Source organism: Theobroma cacao, chromosome 9, assembly GCF_000208745.1.
Source record: "Theobroma cacao cultivar B97-61/B2 chromosome 9, Criollo_cocoa_genome_V2, whole genome shotgun sequence".
In the NCBI taxonomy this organism is placed as follows: Eukaryota; Viridiplantae; Streptophyta; class Magnoliopsida; order Malvales; family Malvaceae; genus Theobroma; species Theobroma cacao.
In genome coordinates this window covers 36687782-36713264 of record NC_030858.1, presented here as the reverse complement: position 1 = coordinate 36713264, position 25483 = coordinate 36687782, and the positions used below count along the sequence as shown (strand labels likewise).

The following is a 25483-nucleotide window of genomic DNA, read 5'->3' as shown; positions in this document are numbered from 1 at the left end:
ATAAGTAAATGGGAGGCAGTCTAAATTATAGAAGAAAGAAGTTGAAAATGACAGCTCTAGTCAAATCTAAGGAGTAAGAACAAGACGAGGAAAGAGGGATAAAAATTCATAATTCTGATGTGACATATTAACAAAGTATACGATGGATTAGTTAATATACGAACAAAAAGCGAATTTAATTTCCACTTCAAAATGTTACAGCTTTAGAAGCAAGACATTGTCCGAAATGTGGACAAATGTGAACCTCAGGCGCGTACCTCAGTCAAAACCGAGTTAAAAAGTAAATGATCGAGGTCATCGGTTTGAGAGTAAACCCCAGCTAATGAAACGCAAGTGAAAGGAAAAATATCTTGATGTTGATTGCATTGTTTACACGGAGAAGCGAGAGCCAAGAGGAGTCTTCCTTTGGGCTCAAACATTAAATCCTGTGAACATTTCCTGCTGTTTTTCAACTGTATTTTACATTGAAATGATGCATGGTTTCTAGGAAAGTAAACCATTGCCAAAAGGAAAAGGAAGCGTATCTGAATGAAAATGTCATGATCAATTATGCTATCAACGTGTCCAAATTAATCACTCCAAAAAAGTACTGTTTTTCTTTACTTAACAGGTTGGCTAGGTCAAATCTCTAGTTCTATAGTAAGCCGAATAAAACCTTGCAGTCCTCAAAATTGGACCATATTTGGAACAATTGCTATACAAACAAAATTAAACTTCATCGCTTGGGAAGATTAGAAATGTGCAAATAAATCCATTTGCAAATGCCAAAGCCATCAGAGATATATACCAGTTGGCCCAATACTCTCCTAGAGCCATTATCTTGTCACCAAAATTAGAATTTGGTTAAAAAAAAAACAACTTAATCCATAACGTTTTCATCTTTAATTTAACAAAATTAAAATAAAATTTGTGGATAAACTTTCTGTCAGTGACGTATTTAAAATTTTATATGAAAAGTGATTATTACTTAATTTAATTAGAGGTGATGAAATTATATATCTTAAATTTTTTATATATTAATAATAATTATTATTTTTCATCATCATTTTCAATGCGCCCTTGCTTTCCGTCAACTCAAGAAACTTCCTAAGCAACACCCCATCCCCACAATTCAGTTATGAGTAGTAAAGTACAAGTAGGTTCTTGCCGTCTATTAATTAAATTATATCGAACATTTGACTTATTGATTAGTGTATAGTCTTTACCTAAAAAACAAATTTCAATTCCTCTTTTTCAATTAAAAAATATATATCTCCATCGAAATTAAAAATTGATAAATATGAATAGTATGAAAACTTAAAAGTAAAGTATATATGTACCCAAAAAAAAATTCATGGATAATTACAAATTAAGTTGAAACTTGGAAGAGTTTTCCAACAGACAAAAACCAAAGATGGATTATATCGAATCCCGCCGGTCTATCTTGTGATCAAACGTGAATGATGATGAACCTTTGCACCTAATCGTAAGAGAATGGACCGACTTACTAGGGGTCCCCACCTTCAAGTTTTAAAATTTCATAATACATTTTTATTGTTTTAAAAATTTTATAATATTATTTTTAAGAGAATTTTTTTATTTAATGAGATGTTTCAGTAATTAGTCAACAAATACTTTTAGTTGAATAAAACTCATTCCATTGTGGGGAACAAGTCTTGTAGTAAAATGTTGCATAATTTTCTTAGAAATTTGTTTATCTTTTCATTGAAGAGAAAATCATTCAAGATTTTGTTATTAATTCAATGATAGATGTTTGTAACTCTATAAAAGATTATCGAGCTCAATTAAAGATGTTCAATCTTAACATGCAATAATTATTTAAAAAATATTTTTATTTTATACTTAACGTGTAATTTGAATTATTTTGTATAATTTTCACATAAATTTTTTTATTTAAATTATTTTATATTTTTATCAAATATTGAATTTTTAGTATGATTGTTTTTGTTTTCACCTCCCACGAAATCCTGACTCGTCATTGAACCGACTAACCGAACTTTAGCTGTGATACATTTAATTCACAAAAAGTTGAGAAACTTGAAAGAAGAGTCGTGTGTGGTCTTTCCATCGTCTTCTTGAGAAATTTGCAGCCATACGTACAGGGAAAAGTCGTGAAGCACATGGAGTGCTGCATGTGGGTAAAGGTTCAGATTATTGAAGTCCATCGACCTAACAATGGCATTTATTCGAGAGATTTTGAGTTCAAATTTTTCTGACTTAGTCGTTGTGAGTATGTATTTTGATATTTGGTGTTGAAAGAAAGGGATTTGGGGGGAGACAATTTTGGTGTTGGAGGGAACCATGTGTCAGTTTAGATGAAACAAAATTTATTGTTAAAGCCCATCGACTCCAGTGAGGAGGTTCGGTTAACCTAGAGCGAGGATGTTGAACTAAGAACCAGGATTGAAGCCCACCCTCAAAGTCTGACAACTACATTACTTTAGGGGGGGTGGGGTGAAGCACTAAAATTTAACTCATTGTTAAGTCAAAATGCGATGAGATATTCACATGCATGGAATATGGAAAGGGTTTCAAAAGTTTGTTTTCTATATGCAACATATGAGGCCTTGTAAGTCAAAGACCGCATAGCGCAGTGGATTAGCGCGTTTGACTTCGGATCAAAAGGTCGTGGGTTCGACTCCCACTGTGGTCGGCTCCTTTTGCATCTTCTGGGTCCTAATGATTGGGCCGGGTTAATCTTTGACTCATCTCGTCTCCTTTTATCTTTTTTTCTCTGTTTTGGGCTTAATCCTTTAGGTTGAATTGGACGAACCCCACAAAATCCTTATGCTAAAGACAGAAATCCAATCCAGTACGAGTCAAATGAAATGACTCATGTCACAGCTACAAATAAAAAAAAAGTTTTTATGGGATATCTTGAATCTACCACAAAAATCCATTCCACTCGTAACCCAAATGGAATGACCTGTGTCAGAACTCACAATTGATAAATAAGAGTTTATTTTTGATACACTATTAACGTATAATCCTTATATTCTAATTACATAATCACAAAATATCACTTCAATTGTTTATGCTATATCACTTATAATCACAAAATGTACTTTACTTGTAAAGGAAACTTGTTAATCACAAAATATCACTTTAATTATGAAAGAAACACCTTTTACCTTTGACATCTAATCAGTAGATAATGCATATTACAATTTGTGGAGGTTCAGAGGTTAGAGCTTGTCCACTTCAATTTTATTGTTCATATTCTATTCAAATTCCTTTTAATCTTGGTTCAGTTGCTAGCCATCAGCCAGCCCCCAGTTTCCATGAGATTTACAATGTAAACAACAATCAAAGCAAATGGTGTTGCCTTCTCTTCTTTGTTCCTACTGTGACTGATTGCCCACACCCCCCTCAAGTTTTTTGGATTAAGAAGATATGAACACATTCTACTACAAACAACCTTGTTAAATTCGCATCAAATTTTCCACTTCAATGGGAACTGGGAGATATATCCTAGGTTTTGCTACACTGGAAGTAGTTCTTTAAGCTGTGTGTATATGCAACATTGCTCAAGAGGGTTAGGGAGGGCCAACCCTTGAATCTGCCACAAGCCCACAACCAAGCATTGATAAAAGCAGTAAACCATGGAATTATAAAAGAAAGGCTCGACCAACACTCATTAAGTTCCAATAATTCATAATAGTGAGAAAGATGGGAGGGAAATGGAAAAATTATAAAGAAAATGAAAATTCAACAACAACAAATTTAAATAATATCCTCCAATAGGCACATCGAATCTAACACAAAGGTATCCCTTCCTAAATTAATCTCAAGCTTACACCTTAATGGCATACTTCCTCATTGGAAAGTACATCTCCCTCTTCTTCTCCCGCTCTGTTTTCAAAGATTGCTGCATCAAACAAAATGCACGAGGTCAATTCAACACAGCAACAACATCAAGTCTTGTTCCCAAATAATACTAACATGTAGAAAGGATCACTGAAACTATAGTTTAAGGAGAAAGCAAAAGCGCAGTACACACATTTTTGGAGATACTTGGTAAACAGAAGCAGGTCCTCCATGAAAAACAACCCACAGTTGACAAGTATTGAACTTAAATTGGGGGCAAGATTCTAAAACAGCTTCCAATTTAAAACTTAGATATTATCTGAACAATTTGTCATCTATGTGGTTTTACCAGTTAATTTATTTCATTGTCCTTCAACCTTATGCTATCTAGACCATTAGGCATGCGAGAACTCAAGTACCTCATGGTCCTGAAACATTAACCGGCTAAGATCCACCCCAATCAAAAAAAAAAAAAATTGAGGTGCAGTACAAAGGAAGTCAATAGACACATTTGGAGTTTCATCAGCTTGATCAAGGTGGTAAAAAGGGTTTAATTATTTAGTAGAATATAGACAGCTAGAACAATAGAATTTATTCCAATCTAAGAACGAAAATCACCAATTTTCTTCGAATATGAACAACTATCAGAGACATACACCAATTTCTGAATGGAAATGGAGGAAGATATTACAAAGCAACTTTAGAATTGTGCTTTTATTGCAGAACATGTCCTAAACAAAAACATAACTATGATAAGAACTCTTTAATAAAGGGGTGTTTTTATCATAGTTAAGTTCAACTGTACTCTGTAAAAAAGAAAGCATGTGTTAAGACCAAACGTTAACCAACGAGATAAAGTTAGACGGTGCTTACAAGACTTTGAGCCTTTAGAATAGCCAAAGTTAGACAAATTAAGTTCAGCAATGCGCTGATGATGCATAAATGAAAGTACTTGGAGTAAATTAAGGGTGGAAAAGGCAGCAGCACATTTGATCAGGCCTCAAGGGAAGCAAGTTATATTAACAGCTTTGGCAACAGCTCTGAATATGAAAGCTTAGAATTTAATCATTAACATAGTGCAAACCAAGATTATTTCACTTTGTACATATACTCCATCATTCATAAAAGATTAAGAAATTCTGAATTGCAAATACTAAGACATCTTGAGTTAAAAAAAATAAAGCTAAAATAAAAGCATCTAGAAAAGTTCGTAACAACACAAATTAGTAAATTTCAGTTCCACACAAATAAACGTAGTTACATCATAAAATGCCAATGAAATCAAATAACAAAGCTGCCATGCTACACCAAAAGTAAAGGATAATGAAAAATATGCAAACTAACCTGGTGTTTGGTAAGGCGGCGGCGAATAGCTCTGGTCTTTTTGGGACGGAGATCAAGAGGCAAAAACTTCTTGTTCTTATAGGCTTCCCTCAATGCGGCCTTCTGCTTCTGGGATATCACCGTCAATACTTGAGCAATCGATAGCCTCACAACCTTACTAAAACCCCAACACCGGAAAAAGAAAACCCATCGTTAAAAAAAAGAAGACAAATTGAAAACGAGTAAGGAAAAGAAGAAATGAAGAGAAATCGAGTTACATCTTGGAAAGCTTGTTGGGGGCACCACCAGTGACCTTGGCTACACGAAGGAGAGAAAGCTCAGCCTTTAAGTCCTTAAGCTGGCTCAACAGCTCTGTCTTTGATTTGTTCCTTAACTCGTGTACCTTGATCCTTGCTGTAAACATGCAAAAATAAAGAAAAAAAAAAAGAAAGACATTAACAAATAGATACAAAACAAATTCAAAAGTAAATGACAAATGAGTTTTTGATTGTTATTGCCATTACCCATGGCTGCCTGCCTCTGTTTTTCTCTCTCTGAAGCGAAGAAGGTCTGGAGGGAGAGAAGTGGAAGGGTTTGCGGTTTTAATATCACTTTGTCCAAAACCCTAATTTTCATCACACGTGTGAATTGCACTTGTGAAGTTGTTGGACTTTCACTTCTCTTGGGCCGAGGTCTTCCAGGGCTTTGAGGAGTGTTTTGGTTGATGGGAACCCAATCCCTTTCATGGGTTTAAAAATCCAAACCTATCAAAAAAAGAATCAAACTTTGACAGCAAGTGCAGGACTTTGCTCAGTTCCTCATTCTAATTGGTTTTGGGCCTTCGAAGACAAAAACTATGATGGCAGGATGCTGTAGATCCTTCTTTGTACCAAAAGGACAAGCGAAAGTCTCCTTGATCGACTTTGCCTTATAACAAAAACAATTGATGGTCAGCTTTGCGCTTTCCTTGTTGCCATGGATTGCTCAGCTTTTCGCTTCAGATGATACGTTGGGGACACCTGGGTCACCTAACCTGACCTTTAGGAAAAGCAAAAGAGATCAACCTTGCCAATTCTGCTATAATTTGTCTTCAAACATTTTTATATAGATTTTCCAGGATGACATGTTTGACATGCTTTTCCAACCCTGATGGTGATTGATGCAACCTATTTCTTGCTATAAATAGGGAGCAAGGAATTGTTGGTTTGTAACCTACACACATATTTTAACATTGCAGAAAAGGATTTAACTTATTGAGCAAGTACATGAGCCCACTTTGTTTGGTTCCATTTCCTACCAATCAGGTGTGCCTTGCATTCAACAAGCAGTGTTAGTATAGTTCGTTTGATGGTGCAAATACTTTTATGCTATAACTTCTAAAAAGAGTTTATCTACTTTCTAAAGCAAATGCTGGTTTGATCATATAATTAAATTATAAAACAAGCAAATGCATGTGGGGTTGGAGGTTCTTTTCAGTAGTGATATACATATATAATTCTTACAAGGCTTTAACATTATGATAAACAAAAGAACTGCTTTGGAATAGAAAAAGAAGATTATATAACTGAAATGTTTTGCTGGACTGTGACTCTGTGAGTTCGAGGCAACTGCTTGGAAACATGTAGCCAGGTCTCTGCTTTTGTTTCGTATACATATGGTACGGGAAAGAAAGAAGAAACTTAAAAACTGAGGAAAGAACAGAAAGCAGAAAAGAGAGCTGAGGAAAAGGAGAAAAATTAACTACCCTTTAATCTGTCCACTGATTAAAGCCCCCACATCTTTAAACGCGTGATTATAAAACAAATGGTTTGAATTAGGGGAGACCCACAGCATTGCAATGGACAAGGAGCTTAAAGGAGGTAGCTGATCACATAAGAAATAATGGAAGAGAGAGACAGAGAGAAGAATCATGACTGGCTTAAAAGTTAGCATAACATGGATATACAGTTATTCTTATTTATCTATATTTATATGCACACTTTTTCTGCAATTTTCATGTTTGATTTTCATATGGAAAGTTTGATGAGCAACATTTCAGCTGAACCAGATTCCATGTTTGATGGATAGTTCAGGGTTTAAGTTTCATTGCTTGCAAAAGAAACATTTTCAAATGATATGGTAATAATAGACACTAACTTGATGTTCTTTGGGGAGCATTTCCATAGATCAATAAAATTATTTTTGGTCTAGATCAGTCCCCACTTAAATGTACTCAGCAATCTGCAGCAAAAGCTTTTAATAATCAAAGAAGCTGTAAATTGTGGGGTTGATCTTTCCTGTGAAAAAAAAAAAGCACCTTTCCCTCTAAAACCAACGGCCGTTAAAAGGATAGTTAGTTACTTCATGCTTCCTAGAATGCAGAGGCAGCAGAGTGGGAGAGAGGGTCAAGACAAAAGTGGCCAACTCTAATGCTAATCAGTTTGCAATCGATGATGGTACTTGGGATTTTCAACAACTTCAATTCACACTTAAGTGTTCTGCAAAAAGGACTGGACCCACGAGGGCTGCAGCCTTCTGATGGGAAACACCTCAGCCATTTCCCAGGCATAATCATTACAACAATCTAATTTAACAATATATTGACACTGCTTAACAGTAGTCGTGAGCAGTTCACAGCTTTAATTTAATGCTATCTACATTCAAATGCAAGAGTATATGTAAGCTTAGATGAACTCGGGATCCAATGTCAAATGAGGATCACATGTTTTGGGACAACTTGAACATCTCTTACTCTTACATGCCAGTTAAGTTTCAGATGAATTATAACTCAACATGTCTTGAATTTTTCTACAAGAGGTCAGGGTGCCAACACTGCTTAGAACTGATCACATTTCCAGCTGCAATCTGGATTGTTATGAATAAGAAAATGAATATTCTGTTGTATTTATTACAGGTTACGTGAGAACTGCATGTGCTCCAACTCTGGTTCTTATGCCCCAAAAAACTTGCCTAATGCATGAAGATTTTCACATAAATTACTGGTTTTTCTGACCGTTGTTTTGTCTGGTCTTAATTGCAATCCCCAAAATTTAGGCTCTAACCAGATTCAATTTGTTCCACAAGAAAACATCTTCTCGAACTCTGGTTACCTAGAATATTAGCTAATTTTCTATAGTTCATGGACAAAAAGTTCAATGAAAGTTCCTGGAAGAGTTTTGATGAATACTTTAACTGATCAACATGATGTATACGCTTTCTACAAATTTGCAGGTCACAAGAAGACGACAATGGAAATGAGAACAAAAGAAGTAGGTCCTTTATTAGCTAATTAACTGTGTGTTTGGAATAAAACATGGATTATTATATGGAATAAACTTAGATTAATTATAGACTATATGAAGCAGCATGCTGCTCTGCTGGTGCCGATCACGTCTTAATTAGTCAATATTCAAGCATATATACAAGCTTAAGTACCATATAAGAGAAGAATCATAAAAAAAAAAAATTGTTTATATTTGATTCAGGGGTGAAATTACCTCCATGATTGAGGAAGGGCAAAACAAATGGAGCATAGAAAGATCACTCTATAAGCAGAAGGAAGGAGTTCTGATCAAAGGCTGCAGATTGGGGATGAAATCATGAAAAACAGCAAACAACAAGCTTATGATTTTATGCAAACTAACCCTTTTAATATCAATCTCTCTTTTAACCTAAAAGTTATAGTTTTCCCATAATTATATAGGCAGGAAAGCCATATGTCAGATTATCAGTTCTAGTTCATGATAGGGAAATGGATTCAACAAGAGCTAGCTAGGCAAATAGAAAGATGCAATGCAACACTACCTATGAATGCATGCTTTCAATTAACCCAATGATGTGTTAATAATAAGATCAGCTACCTAAGTTTCAAAATCTGTAGCCCCCATGATACTAGTAGTGGTTGTAATCATATCGTACAAAGTTGAACCCAACTCTCTTACCCCACCTTATAGAAAAATTTAGAAACTAAAATAATCTAAAGTTAATCACAACTTTTGAAGGTCCTGAATTTAATCACATATTTTTCCAAGGTATGATTAATCAACACTTCAAGTGGGACCTAGCTGCTTCTTTTTAATATCTTTAATCCCCTCTCTCCCTCCCTCATCCACCTACTTTAAAAGCAGATTAGTTGGCCTTATTAGGAAGATCCTCATTTGCCTAACTCTATATCAGTTTTTCTTCCCCAAAAACTATTCACTCAAGCAAGACTTCTCTCAAAGTCATTCCCTCTCTTCTCCAAACATGAAAAGAATGGATTTTTTCTGTGCTTCTCCAGCTTCCACAGCCATCTGCTCTAGCGTGGACCATCGTTCCATGGTCCGCCGCGGCCATAGGCCTATCGACCGTCAAAATTCTAAGCCCTACGCACCTTGTTCATCACAGTTGCCTATAATCCCTAGGCCTTTCCATGAAAAGAATAGAAAGAGCTCTGTCAAACCAAGTGATGTACGTCGAAAAAGCTCTGCTGATACCCATGATCTAAATAGTCCTCCTGGTTCCGCTAGGTATCTTCTAAGTGATAGACCCTTTATTGATTGGTTATCAGAATCTGATCGTGTCTCAGCATTGGTTCCTGCTCAGCCTGCAAAGCCTGAGCATGTAAGCTCCAACGATTCTCCTGCTTTGAAGTCTTCTTCATCGGCTCGGTCGTCTCGCGACCAGGTTGGTCTTTAAGCTCCCTTCTTTTCTTAGATCATACGAAACAGCTATGAAGTTAAGGTTCCCAATCAATATGTCTTCTCTTTGTTCTCCTTTATCTCCTGTTTTGGTTCCGAAAAGGGGAAAAAAAAGGGCAGAAGGACTTAAACTTGATGATGTTAAATCACTAACAAACATATTCTTATTGTATTTGGCATAGCAGGTGGTGGTTTTAAGGGTGTCAATCCATTGCAAAGGATGTGAAGGAAAAGTAAGAAAGCATATCTCCAAAATGGAAGGTGAGTTTCAAACGTTCAACAGATTGTAAGTAAATTTTCAAATATGATCTCGGAACCCTTTTGCAAGCCAAAATGGCTACATCTGTTAGTTATTATCCATAAAACCCTAATTAGTTAGTGGTTTTGATCATAAAGAAGTTGCACTACCATATTTTAAGTCATGGTTTTTTGTACATTTTGTGCAGGAGTGACATCATTCAGTATAGATTTGCCCACAAAGAAAGTGACAGTAATTGGGGATGTAACTCCCTCAAGCGTGCTAGCAAGTGTGTCCAGGGTGAAGAATGCACAGCTCTGGCCATCTACAACACCATCATCCTCTCCATCTTCCCCAATGGTGAAAATGAGTCACTGATAACAAAAAAAAAAAAGGTGGTTTTGTTCTTTCTTTTCTAAATGTAGCATTAGAGTGTGAACTTTAACATATCAGCAGTTTATGTAATGTAAATTTTAATTAATGTAAGCTTTTATGGGGATTGTTGCCATAAGTTTTTAGGGGCCAGTTTAAAGAGGAAGTTTGGTGCTTTCTCAGTTCTCATCTTGATCATTCCTTTGGAGCAAGCAAATGGAATCATTTCAAATATTCCTTTTCCCTGAATTTAAAAACCTTGGCTTAGGCTGGCAGCTCTGGGGCATCTCTTTTCCTGTTTCTCTCCCAGATGTTACCCCCAGGCCCCAGCTGGTGGTGGAGGCTTGTAGCATTTCAGGGCAACACCAGAACTTACCATGTGAAATTTTCAAAAATTTTCCATCACCATGAAAGCAGAAAGGGTGATAAAATGAGCAAAAAGTTTCCAAAAATCTCTATACAGCTTGCATCAGGATTAACAGACGTGTATGTTACAGCAATCTGATTAAACAACATAATTGGTCCCCAAGCATGAGGCCCTCGCGTGTTCTGATGCACTAATGATATGTACAGTAGAGGGAGCATGATACCAATTTAGGGAGACAAGTAGTGGAATTGCCTGCAGTCAGTGACAGGACAAGAATTTTTAGCCTGGGACAAAATTATTGTTCACTTTTTCTTTTCTAGTAATAATCTTTTTTCTCTTCTTCTTCTTTCTTCTGGATGAGCCAAGAATCAAGTGGTTGGTTGTGTATTGTTCGGATGGTCAAAGTATGGGATTGCAATAACTAATATCACATTAAAACATCCACACTGCCCTTTGCTTTTCCATATCAAATTCAATTATGAAGTATCAGCATCTCTCTTTTCTTGGTCAGACTAGCTGTGTACTCCTAAAGGTTCATTAATTTGTCTTGATCAAACGCCTTCATGGAAAACCCTGAAATTGGGAAATAATTCAGTAATTAAAAACCAATGATAGCTTCAAATTTGACCTTGTCTTTACTATAGAGATTAACCAATACAACTTCTAGCTGAGCAACCTAAGCAGAATTCCTGTTTCTAAATCTATCAACCATTTGCGACACCCTTTAAACCTTATTACTCTTGGAAGTTCCTTCGGAATCAACCTAACCATCCATAGAAAGAAAAGTATATAGAAAACAAAGCCAAAGCCAAAACCAAAACATTCTTTGGTCTGATATGGTTCCTAGCTACAACTATAGAACATCAAATAAGAAACAAAACACCAAGCATTTGCCCCCAATCAATCCTTGGGTGGCACATCATTTTCCTAGTGTGGGCAAATATTGTACGTGCCTTCCCCCACAATAAACCAAATGATGACTCCAAGGAACACTTTTGGTTGCATGTCCATGTCAATATGAGTGGGGCTAGCTCTATGTCTAGATGCTTTTTCTTCTTCAACTTCTTCTTCTTCTTCTTGTATTTTTTGCTTTTGAAACTTTATCGTCCCTTAACCAACTTGTGGGACAAAAGGGTATTGAGAAATTTCATTTGGTTTGTGTGGAAGTGAGAAAAGTCCCAAATTTCTCACCACATTGATGAGTAGAATATATATATTATCTGCTACTATCCTTTTCTTTGCTTTGGTCTTTAATGTTTTGATAACTTTAGTATTTTTGACTAATCTCGGGCGGCTGGATAAAGAAAATACTAGAAAAATGTTAAAGGGGGCCACTGTCTGGGGATTATTATAAGATTTTCCTGGAGAAATTTTGCAACTGGGTCGGCGCACCACCTATGGTTTCCTACGGCTATTGGGCAAGGAAATAAATTTTCTTTCACTTGGATTTACTTCGGACGTGAATGCATGATATATGCAATATCAGAATCATAAGCTAGGTAACAAGTCAAAGACTTGCAGCAACAAACATGGGTGAATTTGATCATTTTTTTATGTTTTTGGTAATGATTGCGTAATGGATGAGATAGACTACCAGATAACAGGATGAACGAATAAAAATTTTATGTCCTCCTTCGTTTTTTGTTTTATAATTTTACATTATTTATATAATTTTATATTATCAATCAAAAAATTTAATTTTCGAATCTTAATGTAAAAAATTTACTATACATTCCGTAAAAAATTATAAAAAAAAAATCAAACGAGATATCATATAGTGATTGAGAATTTTTTTAAAAATAATCGCATCTTTCACTCTAATATTTTTTATGTTAAGATCTGTTGCTTTTGCTTCAAATCTAGATATGAAGTAAAAGTTGATATGATAAATAAAATAAAGAAGAGAAACAACAAGAATATTAATGTAGGAAACTGTTTTTAACCAAATGGATTTTACCAAACCCAACGCTTTAGTGTTCATTAAATCACCTCTTATAATATTTGCTTTTGATATGGCACCTTATTTAACTTGTGCAAAATTGGTTAAATTGCTTCCTCAAGTAGTTTACTCTATGTTACCAAAATCATACCTTCCATTATATATATTAACCTTTTTTCTAAACTAATTGCTTGTCTTTGAAAGTGCAGCAATGGCAAGTTGGGCTTAATTTCCACCACCTTTGTATCTTTAAGTAACCTTTAAATTTTCTATAATTAATTCAATAATAAGAAAGTAGGAGGAGAAAAGCAACTTGAATTCCAATATACAAACCCAATATGGCAGAAAAAAGAAAGAAAGAAAGAAAGATGAAAACGATAGGCCAAGAGGAAGAGGGACCAAAGAATTGTAAAATGTCAAAATCAAACCCTTATACCATCCAAAATATCTTTGTTTGTTTTCTCTCCTTTTTCAGACATGAAGCTTTAATTTATGTCTTATGGGGTTAAAAAGTTTTAGTAAATTTCCCCAAGATTAGATCATCTTTGTCACAAAATTTCCAAGAGCAAGACAATTTAAGTGGTTAGGACTTGGCTAACTCACTGTGTAAAGACATTTCATACAGGGACAATCAATCATTCATTTTGCATTGTGCAGGCTAATTTTGGGGTTTCGGGAATGAATTTTGAATTATCATTGGTAAGAGGAGCAAATATTATGAGGATTGCTTCTTTCTTTTCCAAGCAACAAAAGGGGGGGAAGTCGTACAATTCCTTCTTTTGAATTGTTTTGTTCTTTGTCTCCGCGGGGTACATTCAAGTAGACGAGTTGATGGCAAGGCTTTTATCTTTTGACCCATAACCAAGATTTTCATGCTTCCTTGCACCCTAAAGAAAGATTTCATGCTTGATGCTTCCTGTCTGGACCATGTTCTTCTTTTCACCTGGTTGGCTCACGGCTGGATGTTTTCCACACAGATGGGATGGAAATGGGCCAATTCGAGTAAGCCCCTTCTAACCCAAAGTGGACTATGGTTTGAGTCACAATCGGTATGTCCAAGTCCAATAGCTAGGTCAACTTACCTTTGCAGGCTTAGAGTTCTTCAACCCAAACCAACTCTAGAACATTTAACAACTCCATTTGCCTAAAGTTCAGGACTAACAGAAGAAAACAGAAAAGTATCAAGTATGAACCACTCCAAACGCGATTTTCCCTGCTCCACCATGGTTTAACTCATTCATCAAGCTTACAAATATAAATGCCTGCAAATTCAATCTTTCTTTCAGCCCCAACAAAGCTAAAATGGTCAAAGAGCTATGCATGAAGGGCACATTGCACCTCTTGCTCTTAGCCATCACCATAAAATATGTGCATGGAGCAATGCTCCTTCCTGACGATAGCACTCTCCCACCTGTACCGCCACCTGAAACCATAGCAACCAATTTCATTCCTACACCTGTAGCAAACGCAGCTGCGACAGTTGGTCCCGCCGTCACACCTCCAACCCCCAGCACTAGCAGCTCCCTGGCTGCAACCACGTTGTCATTCTTTATGCATGACATATTCGGTGGCTCCGCTCCGTCAGTAAGGGTTGTGGCTGGGATCATTGCCATTCCCCAAGTCAACGGAATCCCTTTCTCGAAACCCAATGCTGGCGTCTTCCCAAAACGTGGTGGTGTCCCTTTGATCACTGCTACCAAGGGCGTCATCATCAACAACAACCTTCCATTCCCTTCAGGGCTAAATGGTGCAACAGCCAACACTGTAATTAACAACAATGGTAACAACAATTTGATCAGAACAAATAACAAAAGACTCCCATTTGTCACTGCTGGTCAGCTCCCACAAGGAGCTACCCTGCAAAAACTCTTGTTTGGAACAACAACCGTGATCGATGATGAATTAACTGAAGGGCATGAAATAGGCTCTTCTATAATTGGTAAAGCACAGGGGTTTTATCTGGCAAGTTCGATGGATGGTAGCAGCCATACAATGGCATTTACTGCCATGTTTCACTATGGTGATGATCATGATGCTGGGGATGATGCCATTAGTTTCTTTGGGGTGCACCGCACGGCTGCGCTTGAGTCTCATATTGCTGTAGTTGGTGGAACTGGAAAACACGAGAATGCTCAAGGGTATGCCGTAATTCAGACCCTTCAGCACACAAATGAGCACACCACGGATGGAATCGACACGCTTCTTCAGTTTACTGTCTTCTTAACACACTAAGTTGAGGTTTTTTTTCTTGCAATTGTAGTAAAAAAGTTGGGGTTCTTAATTTTTGGTTGGAATAAATGCTCGAGTCTTGATATTCAAGTGCTATATATATATCTTGCTAACAAAAGCAGTCCCTAGATATTCATAAAAGTGAAGAAAGGCTTGTTCACTAGCAAAGAGAGATTACAACTTTGGTGTTTCCAGCTGCAACTTGTGGAAATTTCCCCTTTGAATTGATTGGCAGAACTAAAATGTGGAGCCGACATGTGCACAGCACATATTTATACTTAGAATTCAAGCAAAAAAGTTCAAACAAAATAGTAATGATAATTCGCACCCGAGCATTTAGCTCATTAGTTGTGCATTATCCCCCTATTTTGGTTGGTGCATTATCCCTTACCTATAGAGTAAAGTTCGAATCCCCTCTTCCCCAATTATAAAAAAAAATAGTAATGATAATTCAAAAACTGAGGCCAAATTAAGCCTTCAATTTTGTAGAGCTTAATTTAGGAGAATCTCAACTCTCAGATTTCCTCGGAAACTGCATACCTGTCATAGAATTTGGAGTCCTTCCATTTCAGTTTTTCTTTCTGACAATTTTCTATTAAAATAAGTGCATCGTCAATATACAAGGTTTTAGCATAAACCCGACTGGCTGTTGGTCATTGACCTCATTCAGTTCATGAAGAGAAATGAGAGTTGAGAAGGAACAAGAAAACCTTGTGGAAGTCTCAGGCCTGTGGAATGCTGTAGTACCAAATCATGCCAAAGATATAAGAGCCAGCATAAAACTTTTGGATACGGAGCAGTATTGTTTATGCCAACCACATTTTTCCTTAGATTGAAACTTTTGTTTAAGTAAGATTCATTTATTTCAATCACAAAGATCCTTTAGTATTCATAAAACTTGTACATATACTTTAGCAACCTTGGAAGAGACACCTTCAATCCAAAACACACTAGTAAGAAAGATAAACAGTAAACTGCAGTAGAGTCTCAAATCCATCGGTTTCATGCTGGTTTGTAGTTGGAAATGTCTTGACAATGGCGGATCCCTTAGCATTCAAGTACTTACCAGTGCCACCCATGATTGCAAGTTGGGACTCTGAAACAGCAGTCCTATGCACACCAAAAAAGCTGATGCTATCCGCATAGCCACCGCTCTCAAACATGGCTGTGAAAGCTATGGTCTGGCTGTTCCCATCAATGGAACTAGCCACATAAAACCCTTCTGCCTTGCCAATCAAACCTGAACCAAGCTCATGCCCTTCAGTTAGCTCATCGTCTATAACTGTCAATGTCCCAAACATGAACTTTTGAATAGTACTTCCTGCAGGGACTTGACCTCCACTCAGGACGGCAACCCCCCCGATGCCATTATTTATTGGGTTGTTTCCATTGTTTTGAACGGCATTGGTTGCACTAGTACCACCAAGGCTAGTGAGAAAGGGAACGTTGTTGTTGTTAATGATTCCATTATTATTGCTGTTGACAGAAACACCATTGTTAACTGGAAGGTTTGCACCATTAGGCTTGGCAAAGGGGACTTGACCACTGACTGCTGGGTTGGAGACAATCCCACTAACAGCTCTTGCTGAGGGGTTTGATCCGCCAAGTATGTCATGCATGAAGAAAGTAAGTGGATGGTGGGGGTCTGCGGCACTGGTCACTGTAGTGCCAGTGACAGCAGCTGAGGAAGCAACAACAGGAGCAGCACCAGCAACGGGTGGTGCCACTGAACTAGGATCATCAGGTACAGTGGTGGGAACAGGATTGTCCTCCTCATCAAGGACTCGAGCAACAGCCGCACAGGTGATTGTGAGAGCTAAGATTGTGATGGAGAGAAGGAGCGTGGAGGTTGCCATGAATTTGGGAGGTAAGATGAAAACCTACGATGTTGCTGATTTGAGATTTCCTTGGGGAGATATAATGACTTAAGGTGGGTAGTAATGCATATATAGAAGCTAAATCCAAGACAGCGTGTTGTGGAGTTGATCAGATGGAGCAGGTGCTTGCGTCTTCATCCCAATGGTGTTTTGGTTAGAACTTGAAGACATTATCAGTCTTTAAGACGTAGATTTAATAAAGTGGATGCATAAAACAATACTGTTCCGTTTTGTCTCATATTTCTACCTAATCCACTGCCTCAGACCTTGAGCGCACGTAAATACAGCATGATAATTAATGACACAGTATCGATCAAGCTAGTCTTGATGAAGAAGTACGCATGTGCTAGCTACCATATTCTAATTGCAAGGTAATTATAGAGGAAACATTAATAAAGAGGAAAGATGAAAGATTTTTTCTTACTATTATGCATTTACAAGTACTAGAAGTCAAACAATACATTTCTTGGAACCTGAATTAAGATCCCCGTAAACTAAGAATTTCAAACAATGATTATCAGGGGTTGACAGGGAAAATTTGAGTGCAACAACAGAAGCACGGAAAATCTACTAGTTAACTAATCACTAGCGACCAAGATAAGTTGAGTTTGGAGGTCATTAGTATCATCTCCACCACAAGCATCCCTAACCAAAGCTCCCCAATCCTCCAAATCAAAGCTCATCTTTCTCTTCTCCATCTCCTCCAAAACAAAGCAAGCACCATCAATCTTCCCACACTTCAATAGCCCGGCAACCAACTGACATAATGTTTCCAACCGCGGACAATGTCCACTTGTGAACATCACATTCAAAACCTTCAAAGCTCCTTCCAAATCCCCAACCATACAGAACCCATCAACCATCATCCTATATGTAGCAGCATTAGGTTCACAACCTTTAACCTGCATTTCAATCAAAACTTTATAGGCCTCTCCAACTCTACCTTCCTTGCAAAGATAATTCACCAATATATTGTAAATCACAACATCGGGCTTAAACCGCCTTTTCTTCATTTCACGAAGCAATGATTTAGCTTCCTCAATCTCCCCTCTCTTTCCAAGATAGGTCATCAAAACCCCAAAGTTAATAACTTTTGTTTTACAACCTTTATATTCCATATCAAACATCAGTTTTTTAGCTTCCTTGTATTTACCTAGAGAACACAAACCTTCCATTAACAAAGCATAAGTCACAGCATTTGGATACTTCCCTTTCTTAACCATGTCTTCAACTAAACCTTCAGCATTTTCCATCTCACCCTTTTTACACAAAAACCCTATAAAACTATTGTAAGTAACAACACTGGGTTCCACGTTTCTCTCAAGCATTTCATCAAACAAACAGCAAGCTTCATCAAACGCCTCCCTTTTAAGCAGCCCTTTGATCATTACATTGAATGTTGTCGAATTCGGGCGAAAACCCATCTTTGGTGACTTATCAAAGATCACTTTTGCATCAAAAAACCTATCGTTATCGACAAGAGCATTAAGAACCGAGTTCAAAGATTGAACCGTGCGGACACAATTAAAAGAAGGCATTTTATGGAAAAGTTCAATGGCTTTTTCAATCAAATGGGCTTTTCCATAACTTTCAAACAAAGCATTAAAAAGGGTTTCCTGGCAATGAATATTAAGATTTTGCAAATAGCCAAGAAGGGTTTCAACAGCTTCGAAATTTCGAGACTTTGCAAGTTTGTAAATCAGAGAAGAATATGAGGGATAATCATGTTTATACCCCATTTGGTAATATTCATGGAAAAGAGACAAAGCTTCATCTGGGTCTTGTATTTCTTTCAAATTTGTGACAAAAGGGTTCGGTGGCCATTTTCTGCGTCGGTTTTTTGTGGTTTTTTGAGGAGTTTCATGGTCGGGTTTGGTCGTTGGTTTTTTAGGACCAAAAGTGTGGTAATGTTTAGAATGTCTGTGGATAATCACGAAATGCTTTACTAGAATTCGTTGTATTTGGTTTATAGGTCTTGACACTCTTGAGGAAGAATGGAACATTAGAAGGGAAAAAAATGTTTTGATTCCTATGAAAAATTGCGAGAAAATGGGAAAAAGAATATGAAGAGCTGAGTTATCCCAGAAAGAAAATAAAAAGGAATATGAAGAGCTGAGAAGAAAAAACACAATATTAGAGTTGTGAATGGGCCGGGAGTCGGCCAGTTTGGGTCGGGTTTTTTTCACTTTTTCAGGTTGCTGAGGCTGTCCTGACTCTCTAGACTCTATTTTAACATATTCCAGGATACAGCAGGATCTGCATTCTAATCTATAAAAAATCATACCATACAGTACGTTTTGTTAGAACCTGGGACAGCTAATATTCTTCATAATCTGAAAATCAATATCAAATTTTCGGATCTCGTGACAGAAACTTAACCATCCTACAACAATGCAAAAATTTTGGAAACTGCCATTAAAGTAATATAGCTATGGACTATGAGAGTTATCTAGAACGATTCAGATTTTTTTCAAACAGGTTCCAAGACATTAAGTTGTTTACATCGAAGCACTGGAATGCAGACAAGATCGTTTGCCCTTGGAGCTGTTAATCCAGGCCGGTCAGTCATATCAACAACATCTCTGCCACAGGATTTCATTCCATCAGGAGTAACCACCTGAGTGAACACCTTCAAATCAAAGCATTGAATGATGGCTGCCACCACAGTCGCCAATTCTTGCAGGGCTAATGAGATGCCGAGGCAATCCCTCCTCCCAGTACCAAATGGTAACAGTTGAAAATGTTGTCCTTTAACATCTGAAACACTTGTCCCATTATCAATTCCATGGCCAGGCAAGAATCGTTCAGGCAGAAATTGCAAAGGGTTTTCCCAGTTCTTAGGGTCCCTTCCGATAGCCCATGTGTTTACAAAAAGTATTGTTTTTGCAGGAATATGGTATCCGTTTATGTTACAATCTTGTCTTGATTATCTTGTGAGCATAGGGACTGGTGGGTGAAGCCGAAGTGTTTCCTATATGATAGCTTGAATGTATGGAAGATTTGCAGTGTCTGATTCTTGTACTATTCTATTGTTTCCAACAACTTTTTCCATCACCTGCCTCGCTTTCTCAAGCACTGCTGGGTTGTTGATGAGCTCGGCCAGTGCCCATTCAATTGCAGTGGCTGTCGTATCTAAATGCATATTAATCTCCCTCTCCCACCTTACTCCCTTATCTTCACCTGTCTATGGCTAACATTCTGTAAGTGTCCTTTGAAGAAAATTGCAAATGAAGCTCACAAGATTCGGTAGAGATGATTTTCAGAGAGTAATATGAGAAACAGAGCAAGACGAGAACAAAGGAAATTTTTGGAACCAACAAGCCACTGATTCAGTTTTCATCCGTAGTATATATACCAACTCTTGCCTCGTGATTACAATCTCTTCCACGAAGCTCAGATCTATAATGAGCACAAAAAAGAAGAGAAAAACTGCTGAGCACAACAATCAAAGCATTGATTTTGCGCCAGCAACGGTTCTTAACAGCTAAAAAAAGAAGCAAAGAAAATAAACACAGCCTTTATCGGCTTAACAAACAGACTCATGAAACGACAATAGGCTAAGTCGTATGACTTAAGCAACTAAAGGCATGACAAAAGAAACAACACTACACGTTGCGTTTCAACATAAAAATGAAAGAAGCAAAAACGATGCCGTAAAACACCCTTCAGTCTTCTCCTTCAACACTGTTAATTCGCGCCCTTATTTGAACTTTCAGCTACTGGAATCACAAACTTCAACAGCCTTTGATGGTGTACCGAATGTGTGGTGAATCCTGCCTTTAGTAAAGATTGAAGGGTTTATAGAAAGAAGAGAACTAACTCTCATCATGCAATTTACCCAATGAACAACAAAAAAATTGGAAGTAGGAGTCCTGCCATCTTTTTAATGATCATGCTAGAGTGAAACTAAACTAGAAATTTACGTGTAAGGTATACGAGTGAGCTTTTTGGAAGTGTAAATTTTCAGGTTAGGTACATAAATGGTAAGCTGAAGTACCATGAATTTGGCTTAAGTTGCCCTCTATGAACCAGCAGGATTAGCTTTTGTCCTCCACAAGAGTCCCCCTAGAGAGTTCAAGATGGCCGCTAGCAAGAATAATTGTCATGAGTCCTTTTTCAATCAACGGGAATTCTTGGTGATGATAGTTGACTATGTTATTCGATTCTGAGAGATGATGAGGCATTATAATCGAGGTGACCAGCGGTTTTCATTAACCATGGCACTTGGGATATTAATAAACTCAGCATTTTGCAGTAAACAAACATGATTGAAACTATGAATAACACACAGCATTGCTAAAGTCCACTGGAGGCCTCTATTTACCTCAATTAGTTTGTTGGTTATAGAGTAAAATCATGAGTCTTAATCCGGCCTCATGGCTATTGGAGAGACTCATCTAGATTCTACATCTAGGCTAAGGACTAAGAACAGACCTCCAACTGCCTTGCTCCTGCACTGACTGCTAAATCCTAATCAAGTTTGGCCAGCTAGAGGCTAGAACTGGTGGGAGCCTGGTACAGAAGGGGCCGGGAAGGAGCCTATGTTCAAACGCTTGCTTACCCGTTCCATCTTCTATGTTGATTTTATTTTGGGGCTCTGAAGGTGGTTTCTCTTACTGACTTTACTTCAATGAACCCCCCCTCCCCCCCTGAAATTGACCCACCATGAAAGGTATCATGAAAAGAAAGCAACCTTGAATAAAATTGATTTAGACACTTCTGCCAGCATTAGGAGAAAGATTCTAAACTTCAGCTTGACAATAGATACAAAGATTCATTTGAAATGCAGTTCTTCACACAGCTAAAAGCTTCAGCACTAACAACTTTCCTTCATGACTTTGGTGGTAATAACATTGATTTAATACAAGGAGAAGAGTTTCGTAAGTCAAACCAATAATAGACCCTTAAACATCCTATATCAATCAATAAGACATTGAGAGAAGAAGAAGAAGAAGAAGAAGAAGAGAAGAGAAAGCAGTCAAAACAATCAGCACTTGCCATATACAATTGAATTACATCTGTTCCTGAATAATGCAGCTGAGATCATCTATGCTTAAAAGGTAACTAGCATTTTTACTTCATGAAACAGCTCCATTTTTACTATTTTCTTTACATCGCAAGCTCACCTGTATAGTCTGCCCTAAATCACAAACCTTGCAGCCTCGCCAGAAGCCTAATATAAATGTGAAAAAGTAAATTAAACGAATGGTTAAGAAGGTTGTAAGGACCGCTAAGTGCTTTTCAGTTGCAGACCATAATTAGGAGCAATGCAAAGTGATTACTAAAACAAGATAAAAGCTGCAAGGTAAAGGCATGCATGAAAGCAATAATTTATGAATGTGGAGAATTTGAGAAACATGAACATGTGAGCATACCATGGATGGGTGTTTTAAAATGGAAACATTGCAGACATTGCTCCCACGGTCACAGGACAGAAGAAGCCTTGAATGTGGGATGCTCTTCCAACTCTCTCCAAGAGCTGGTTTGGAAGTCCCTCCCTCACCACCCACTGTATGATTGGTCACCTATAATAAGATTCCTAATGAATAGCTATTACAAGGAGAAATAGTTATATGGCTAGAAATTACTGGTTGGAAGCAATGGTAGTCAAATTTTAGAATTTTATTGGTCAAGTCATGCTAGCACAGAATTGCTTCAAGAGCAAAACTTACAAGCACCGCAAGATTATGCTGATCTGCAAGCTTTTTCAGCAAATATCCAGCAGAAACCATCAAAGCACGCCCTGAATACATTAAGCTTGAATTAACGACTCCTTATATGCATATTGGCAGTATATGACATGTTCAGTCCTATGAACGAACAAAGAAACACATAGAGTAGGCTCTCTAATTATTAACATGGGAAAAAGAAAAAACCATTTGTTTTTCTTTTTTCTTTTTCATTCTACTTGAAAAAGAACCTTCTATCTAAATATTGATCTGCAAATTAGTACATAATATACCAGAGGAAATAGTGATGCGTGTATATATACCCTGTGAGCTGGTTCCTCCGAGTACAGGGGTGATCAGCAATGAGATTGAATCAATTATTAGCAATCGCATCTGACAGACTCCTCTGTCCTGAACTGATGTTCACTTGGTCAATAACACTAGAAAATGAAAGTCAATCAAAGCATAACAGTGTGGATTCTTCATTTCATTGAAACCTGAGATCTCAATCGATATTCTAGCTTATGTAGCACATCAAACATCTCAAAGATGTCAAACACAGAGTGACACAATATGTTGCTCATTACTCTTTGCAGAATTTGGTTTTTGATCTGCAAAATGACAAACAAGTAGAGACCAAAGTGAGTTAGCATCAAAAGGAAAAATAGAAGTGTAAGGATATAAGATAAAGAAAGGAACTAAGAAATAAATAGAATAATAAAAATGAAATATTTCACCTCAGAAGATGCAAGCTCATTAGTCATTCCAAGGAAGTGGGCAATGCGTTGAGGGGAAAAAGAGTTGCCTGTATCTAAGTACACAACAGTGCCCATATGATTACTCGCCACATTTGATGCAGTTTGTAGGCAAACCTCAACATCACCAAGAATTTGAATCAGCTTTTAAACAGATAAAAAAAATGTTTAATGACAAAACAAACAGACTTATGGTCTCATTACGAAGATATTTTAGGGATCAAGTAGAACCAGATTAGTTCATCCTAGTCCCTAGAAACAACACAACTTGTCCTAATTTAGAAACAAAAAACAACCTTTGAGGCAATTTATAGGCCAGCCTCAACTTCACCCAGAATTCAGTTTTTAAACAGGCAAAAACATCAATGATGATAATTATGAAACGAATGAACTCCCACTCTTGTCATCAAGTAGAACCTGATTATTAACCTTACAAAGCAAAACAAGCTAACCCAATTTACAAACAAAACAAAAACAAACAATAGACCTAACCACTTAACATTCTCTAGCAAAGTATGAAATCGAGACTACAACAAAAATAGTTGCTTCATATGATGATGGAGAATTGTACATTGGGCTCTTACCTCATAATGTACTAAACTGGTGACTCTCATGACCCAAAACCAGAACATTTGTCATCATTAACTTGCGCAAAGAACTTATATAGGTACAATCAAAGACATAACATAACAGTTTCTGCATAAATTTTCACTAACACATAAAAAAAAAAGGGGGAATTAATTCTTACTTGTGTTTTACCAGAGGATGATGGTCCAACTAATTCAGTTAATTGGCCAACACGGATTCCACCTCCAAGTAAAAAATCAATCCTACATGAACAATACTTCATCAAATTCCTCATTGTACCCACAATTAACATTATAAGAAATTAAGTGACAATTATACCCTTGAATTCCAGTTGGTAAAGAGTGTTTATTCCTTTTAGCATCTTCCAACAATTCCATCCCATTCAACCATGGCTGATGCATATCATCTATGATAGAGAGGACTTGTGTAATTCCCTAAATGCCCCCACCCCCAAATAAACAAAAATCGTAAGTTACAATTTAAAAAAGAAAAAAGAAAAGAAAAGATAAAACAAAGGATATTTCTTAAATCTAACCTCCTTTAATCTCTCTGAAGAAATATTTTGTTCCGCGAAAGCGGCTAACTTATAGAGATCATGAATCAGGAAATCTTCGACTGCGAAGGGTTCATATGCAAAATCAAACATTTAGAAGGACCCAAAATGGAAAAAGAAGGGAATGAAAAAAATTTTGTTGGGGGGAAAATAAATAGACCTGAGAAAATTCCGTGAGAAGCGCAGAAATTTAGGAAATTGGAGTCTATAATCGTATAGTCTTGCTCTAGATTTTTCAACGGCGCCATTTTTGGTCTAAACTAGAGAGACCAGAGGCAGAAGCGGGAGTAGGTTTTTTGCGCGCGCGGGAGAGGGCATGAAAAGTAAATTAGAAGAAAATGCGAAAACGGCGCTTGATTTAATTAAAAGAACGAGCCCATGAGAGTACCAACGCCTCGGGCTCAATAACGCAAAACTCAAGGATGCAAACCCAAAAAGATATAAAAGAGCCCAACATCTACAAATGAAAAATAAAATTATAATTTTATTTTTTATGAAAAATATCATTATACTTTCGTGTAAATTCTATTTATCTTATTTCAATTTTTTTCACATTTTTCCTAATTAGTTTTTTTTTCTTAATTAGTATATGTAAATAACTTCTATTCTCACAATGGGATAGATTGTTAACTTTTTCAATAAAATTACAAAAAAAATTTTAAGTATAAACAAATAGTTGATTATATATATATATATATATATATATAAGTGGGAAAGAAACAAATACAAAAATTACATCATTCTAATCTAAGCAACTCCTAAATTATTAGCAAAAAGACATGTAAATATTGCTTCTGGAAGGACTCAAATATATGAAGTCCCAAAAGCAAATCTTCATTATGTGTAGTCAACGAATCTACGCAATGATTCACAATAAAGATGACCATTTGAATCAAGATTATTACCTAACTAGCAATCTTCTCTATAGTTAACAAAGAGTCCAAATGAACTTGTATCAAATTTATAGGTAAATCCCACTATCCAATTGCCAAATAAATAGGTGAATTTTGAATCCAATGTATCTTGATAATTTCATTCAACAAAATTTACAACTTAGCTTAAATGGAAATAGAAGTTATCCACAAGATACTAATTGAAAAGGGCTTAA

At 36.8% G+C, this 25483-nt stretch overlaps 6 protein-coding genes and 1 non-coding gene across 12 annotated transcripts; 3 read left to right on the top strand and 4 right to left on the bottom strand.

Moving 5' to 3' along the window:
• Positions 2580–2653, top strand: TRNAR-UCG. Its single transcript has one exon. It is a non-coding gene; the product is annotated as a tRNA-Arg (tRNA).
• On the bottom strand, positions 3584–5766 carry LOC18590768 (60S ribosomal protein L35). Its single transcript, XM_007016483.2, has 4 exons — positions 5655–5766; positions 5409–5544; positions 5152–5308; positions 3584–3868 (listed from the first exon to the last, which is right to left on the bottom strand). Exons 1-4 carry the CDS (start codon positions 5764–5766, stop codon positions 3794–3796), a joined length of 480 nt encoding a protein of 159 aa, XP_007016545.2. The 3' UTR covers positions 3584–3793.
• On the top strand, positions 9287–11195 carry LOC18590767. The gene is made up of 3 exons (XM_007016482.2): positions 9287–9774; positions 9974–10049; positions 10235–11195. The coding sequence occupies exons 1-3, from the start codon at positions 9355–9357 to the stop codon at positions 10402–10404; spliced, it is 666 nt and encodes a 221-aa protein (XP_007016544.1). The 5' UTR covers positions 9287–9354; the 3' UTR covers positions 10405–11195.
• On the top strand, positions 13472–14936 carry LOC18590766 (dirigent protein 24). Its single transcript, XM_018128076.1, has one exon. The coding sequence runs from the start codon at positions 14007–14009 to the stop codon at positions 14934–14936; it is 930 nt and encodes a 309-aa protein (XP_017983565.1). The 5' UTR covers positions 13472–14006.
• LOC18590765 (dirigent protein 25) lies at positions 15884–17012 on the bottom strand. The gene has a single exon (XM_007016480.2). It carries the CDS (start codon positions 16787–16789, stop codon positions 15884–15886), a length of 906 nt encoding a protein of 301 aa, XP_007016542.2. The 5' UTR covers positions 16790–17012.
• Positions 17204–18870, bottom strand: LOC108663488 (pentatricopeptide repeat-containing protein At1g07740, mitochondrial). Its single transcript, XM_018128069.1, has one exon. The coding sequence runs from the start codon at positions 18811–18813 to the stop codon at positions 17389–17391; it is 1425 nt and encodes a 474-aa protein (XP_017983558.1). The 5' UTR covers positions 18814–18870; the 3' UTR covers positions 17204–17388.
• On the bottom strand, positions 19560–24692 carry LOC18590764 (DNA repair protein RAD51 homolog 4). 6 transcript variants are annotated; one of them, XR_001929570.1, is made up of 11 exons: positions 24536–24692; positions 24358–24437; positions 24141–24256; positions 23983–24064; positions 23217–23351; positions 22977–23090; positions 22803–22890; positions 22483–22553; positions 22186–22335; positions 20808–20896; positions 20509–20587 (listed from the first exon to the last, which is right to left on the bottom strand). XR_001929570.1 is itself a non-coding variant. In XM_018128071.1 (10 exons), exons 1-10 carry the CDS (start codon positions 24621–24623, stop codon positions 19782–19784), a joined length of 1137 nt encoding a protein of 378 aa, XP_017983560.1. In that variant the 5' UTR covers positions 24624–24692; the 3' UTR covers positions 19560–19781. The 6 variants fall into 6 exon arrangements, 5 of the variants coding, with proteins under 5 accessions (XP_017983560.1, XP_017983563.1, XP_017983561.1 ...); XM_018128071.1 differs by lacking the exons at positions 20509–20587; positions 20808–20896 and adding an exon at positions 19560–19994; XM_018128074.1 differs by lacking the exons at positions 20509–20587; positions 20808–20896 and adding an exon at positions 19875–19990.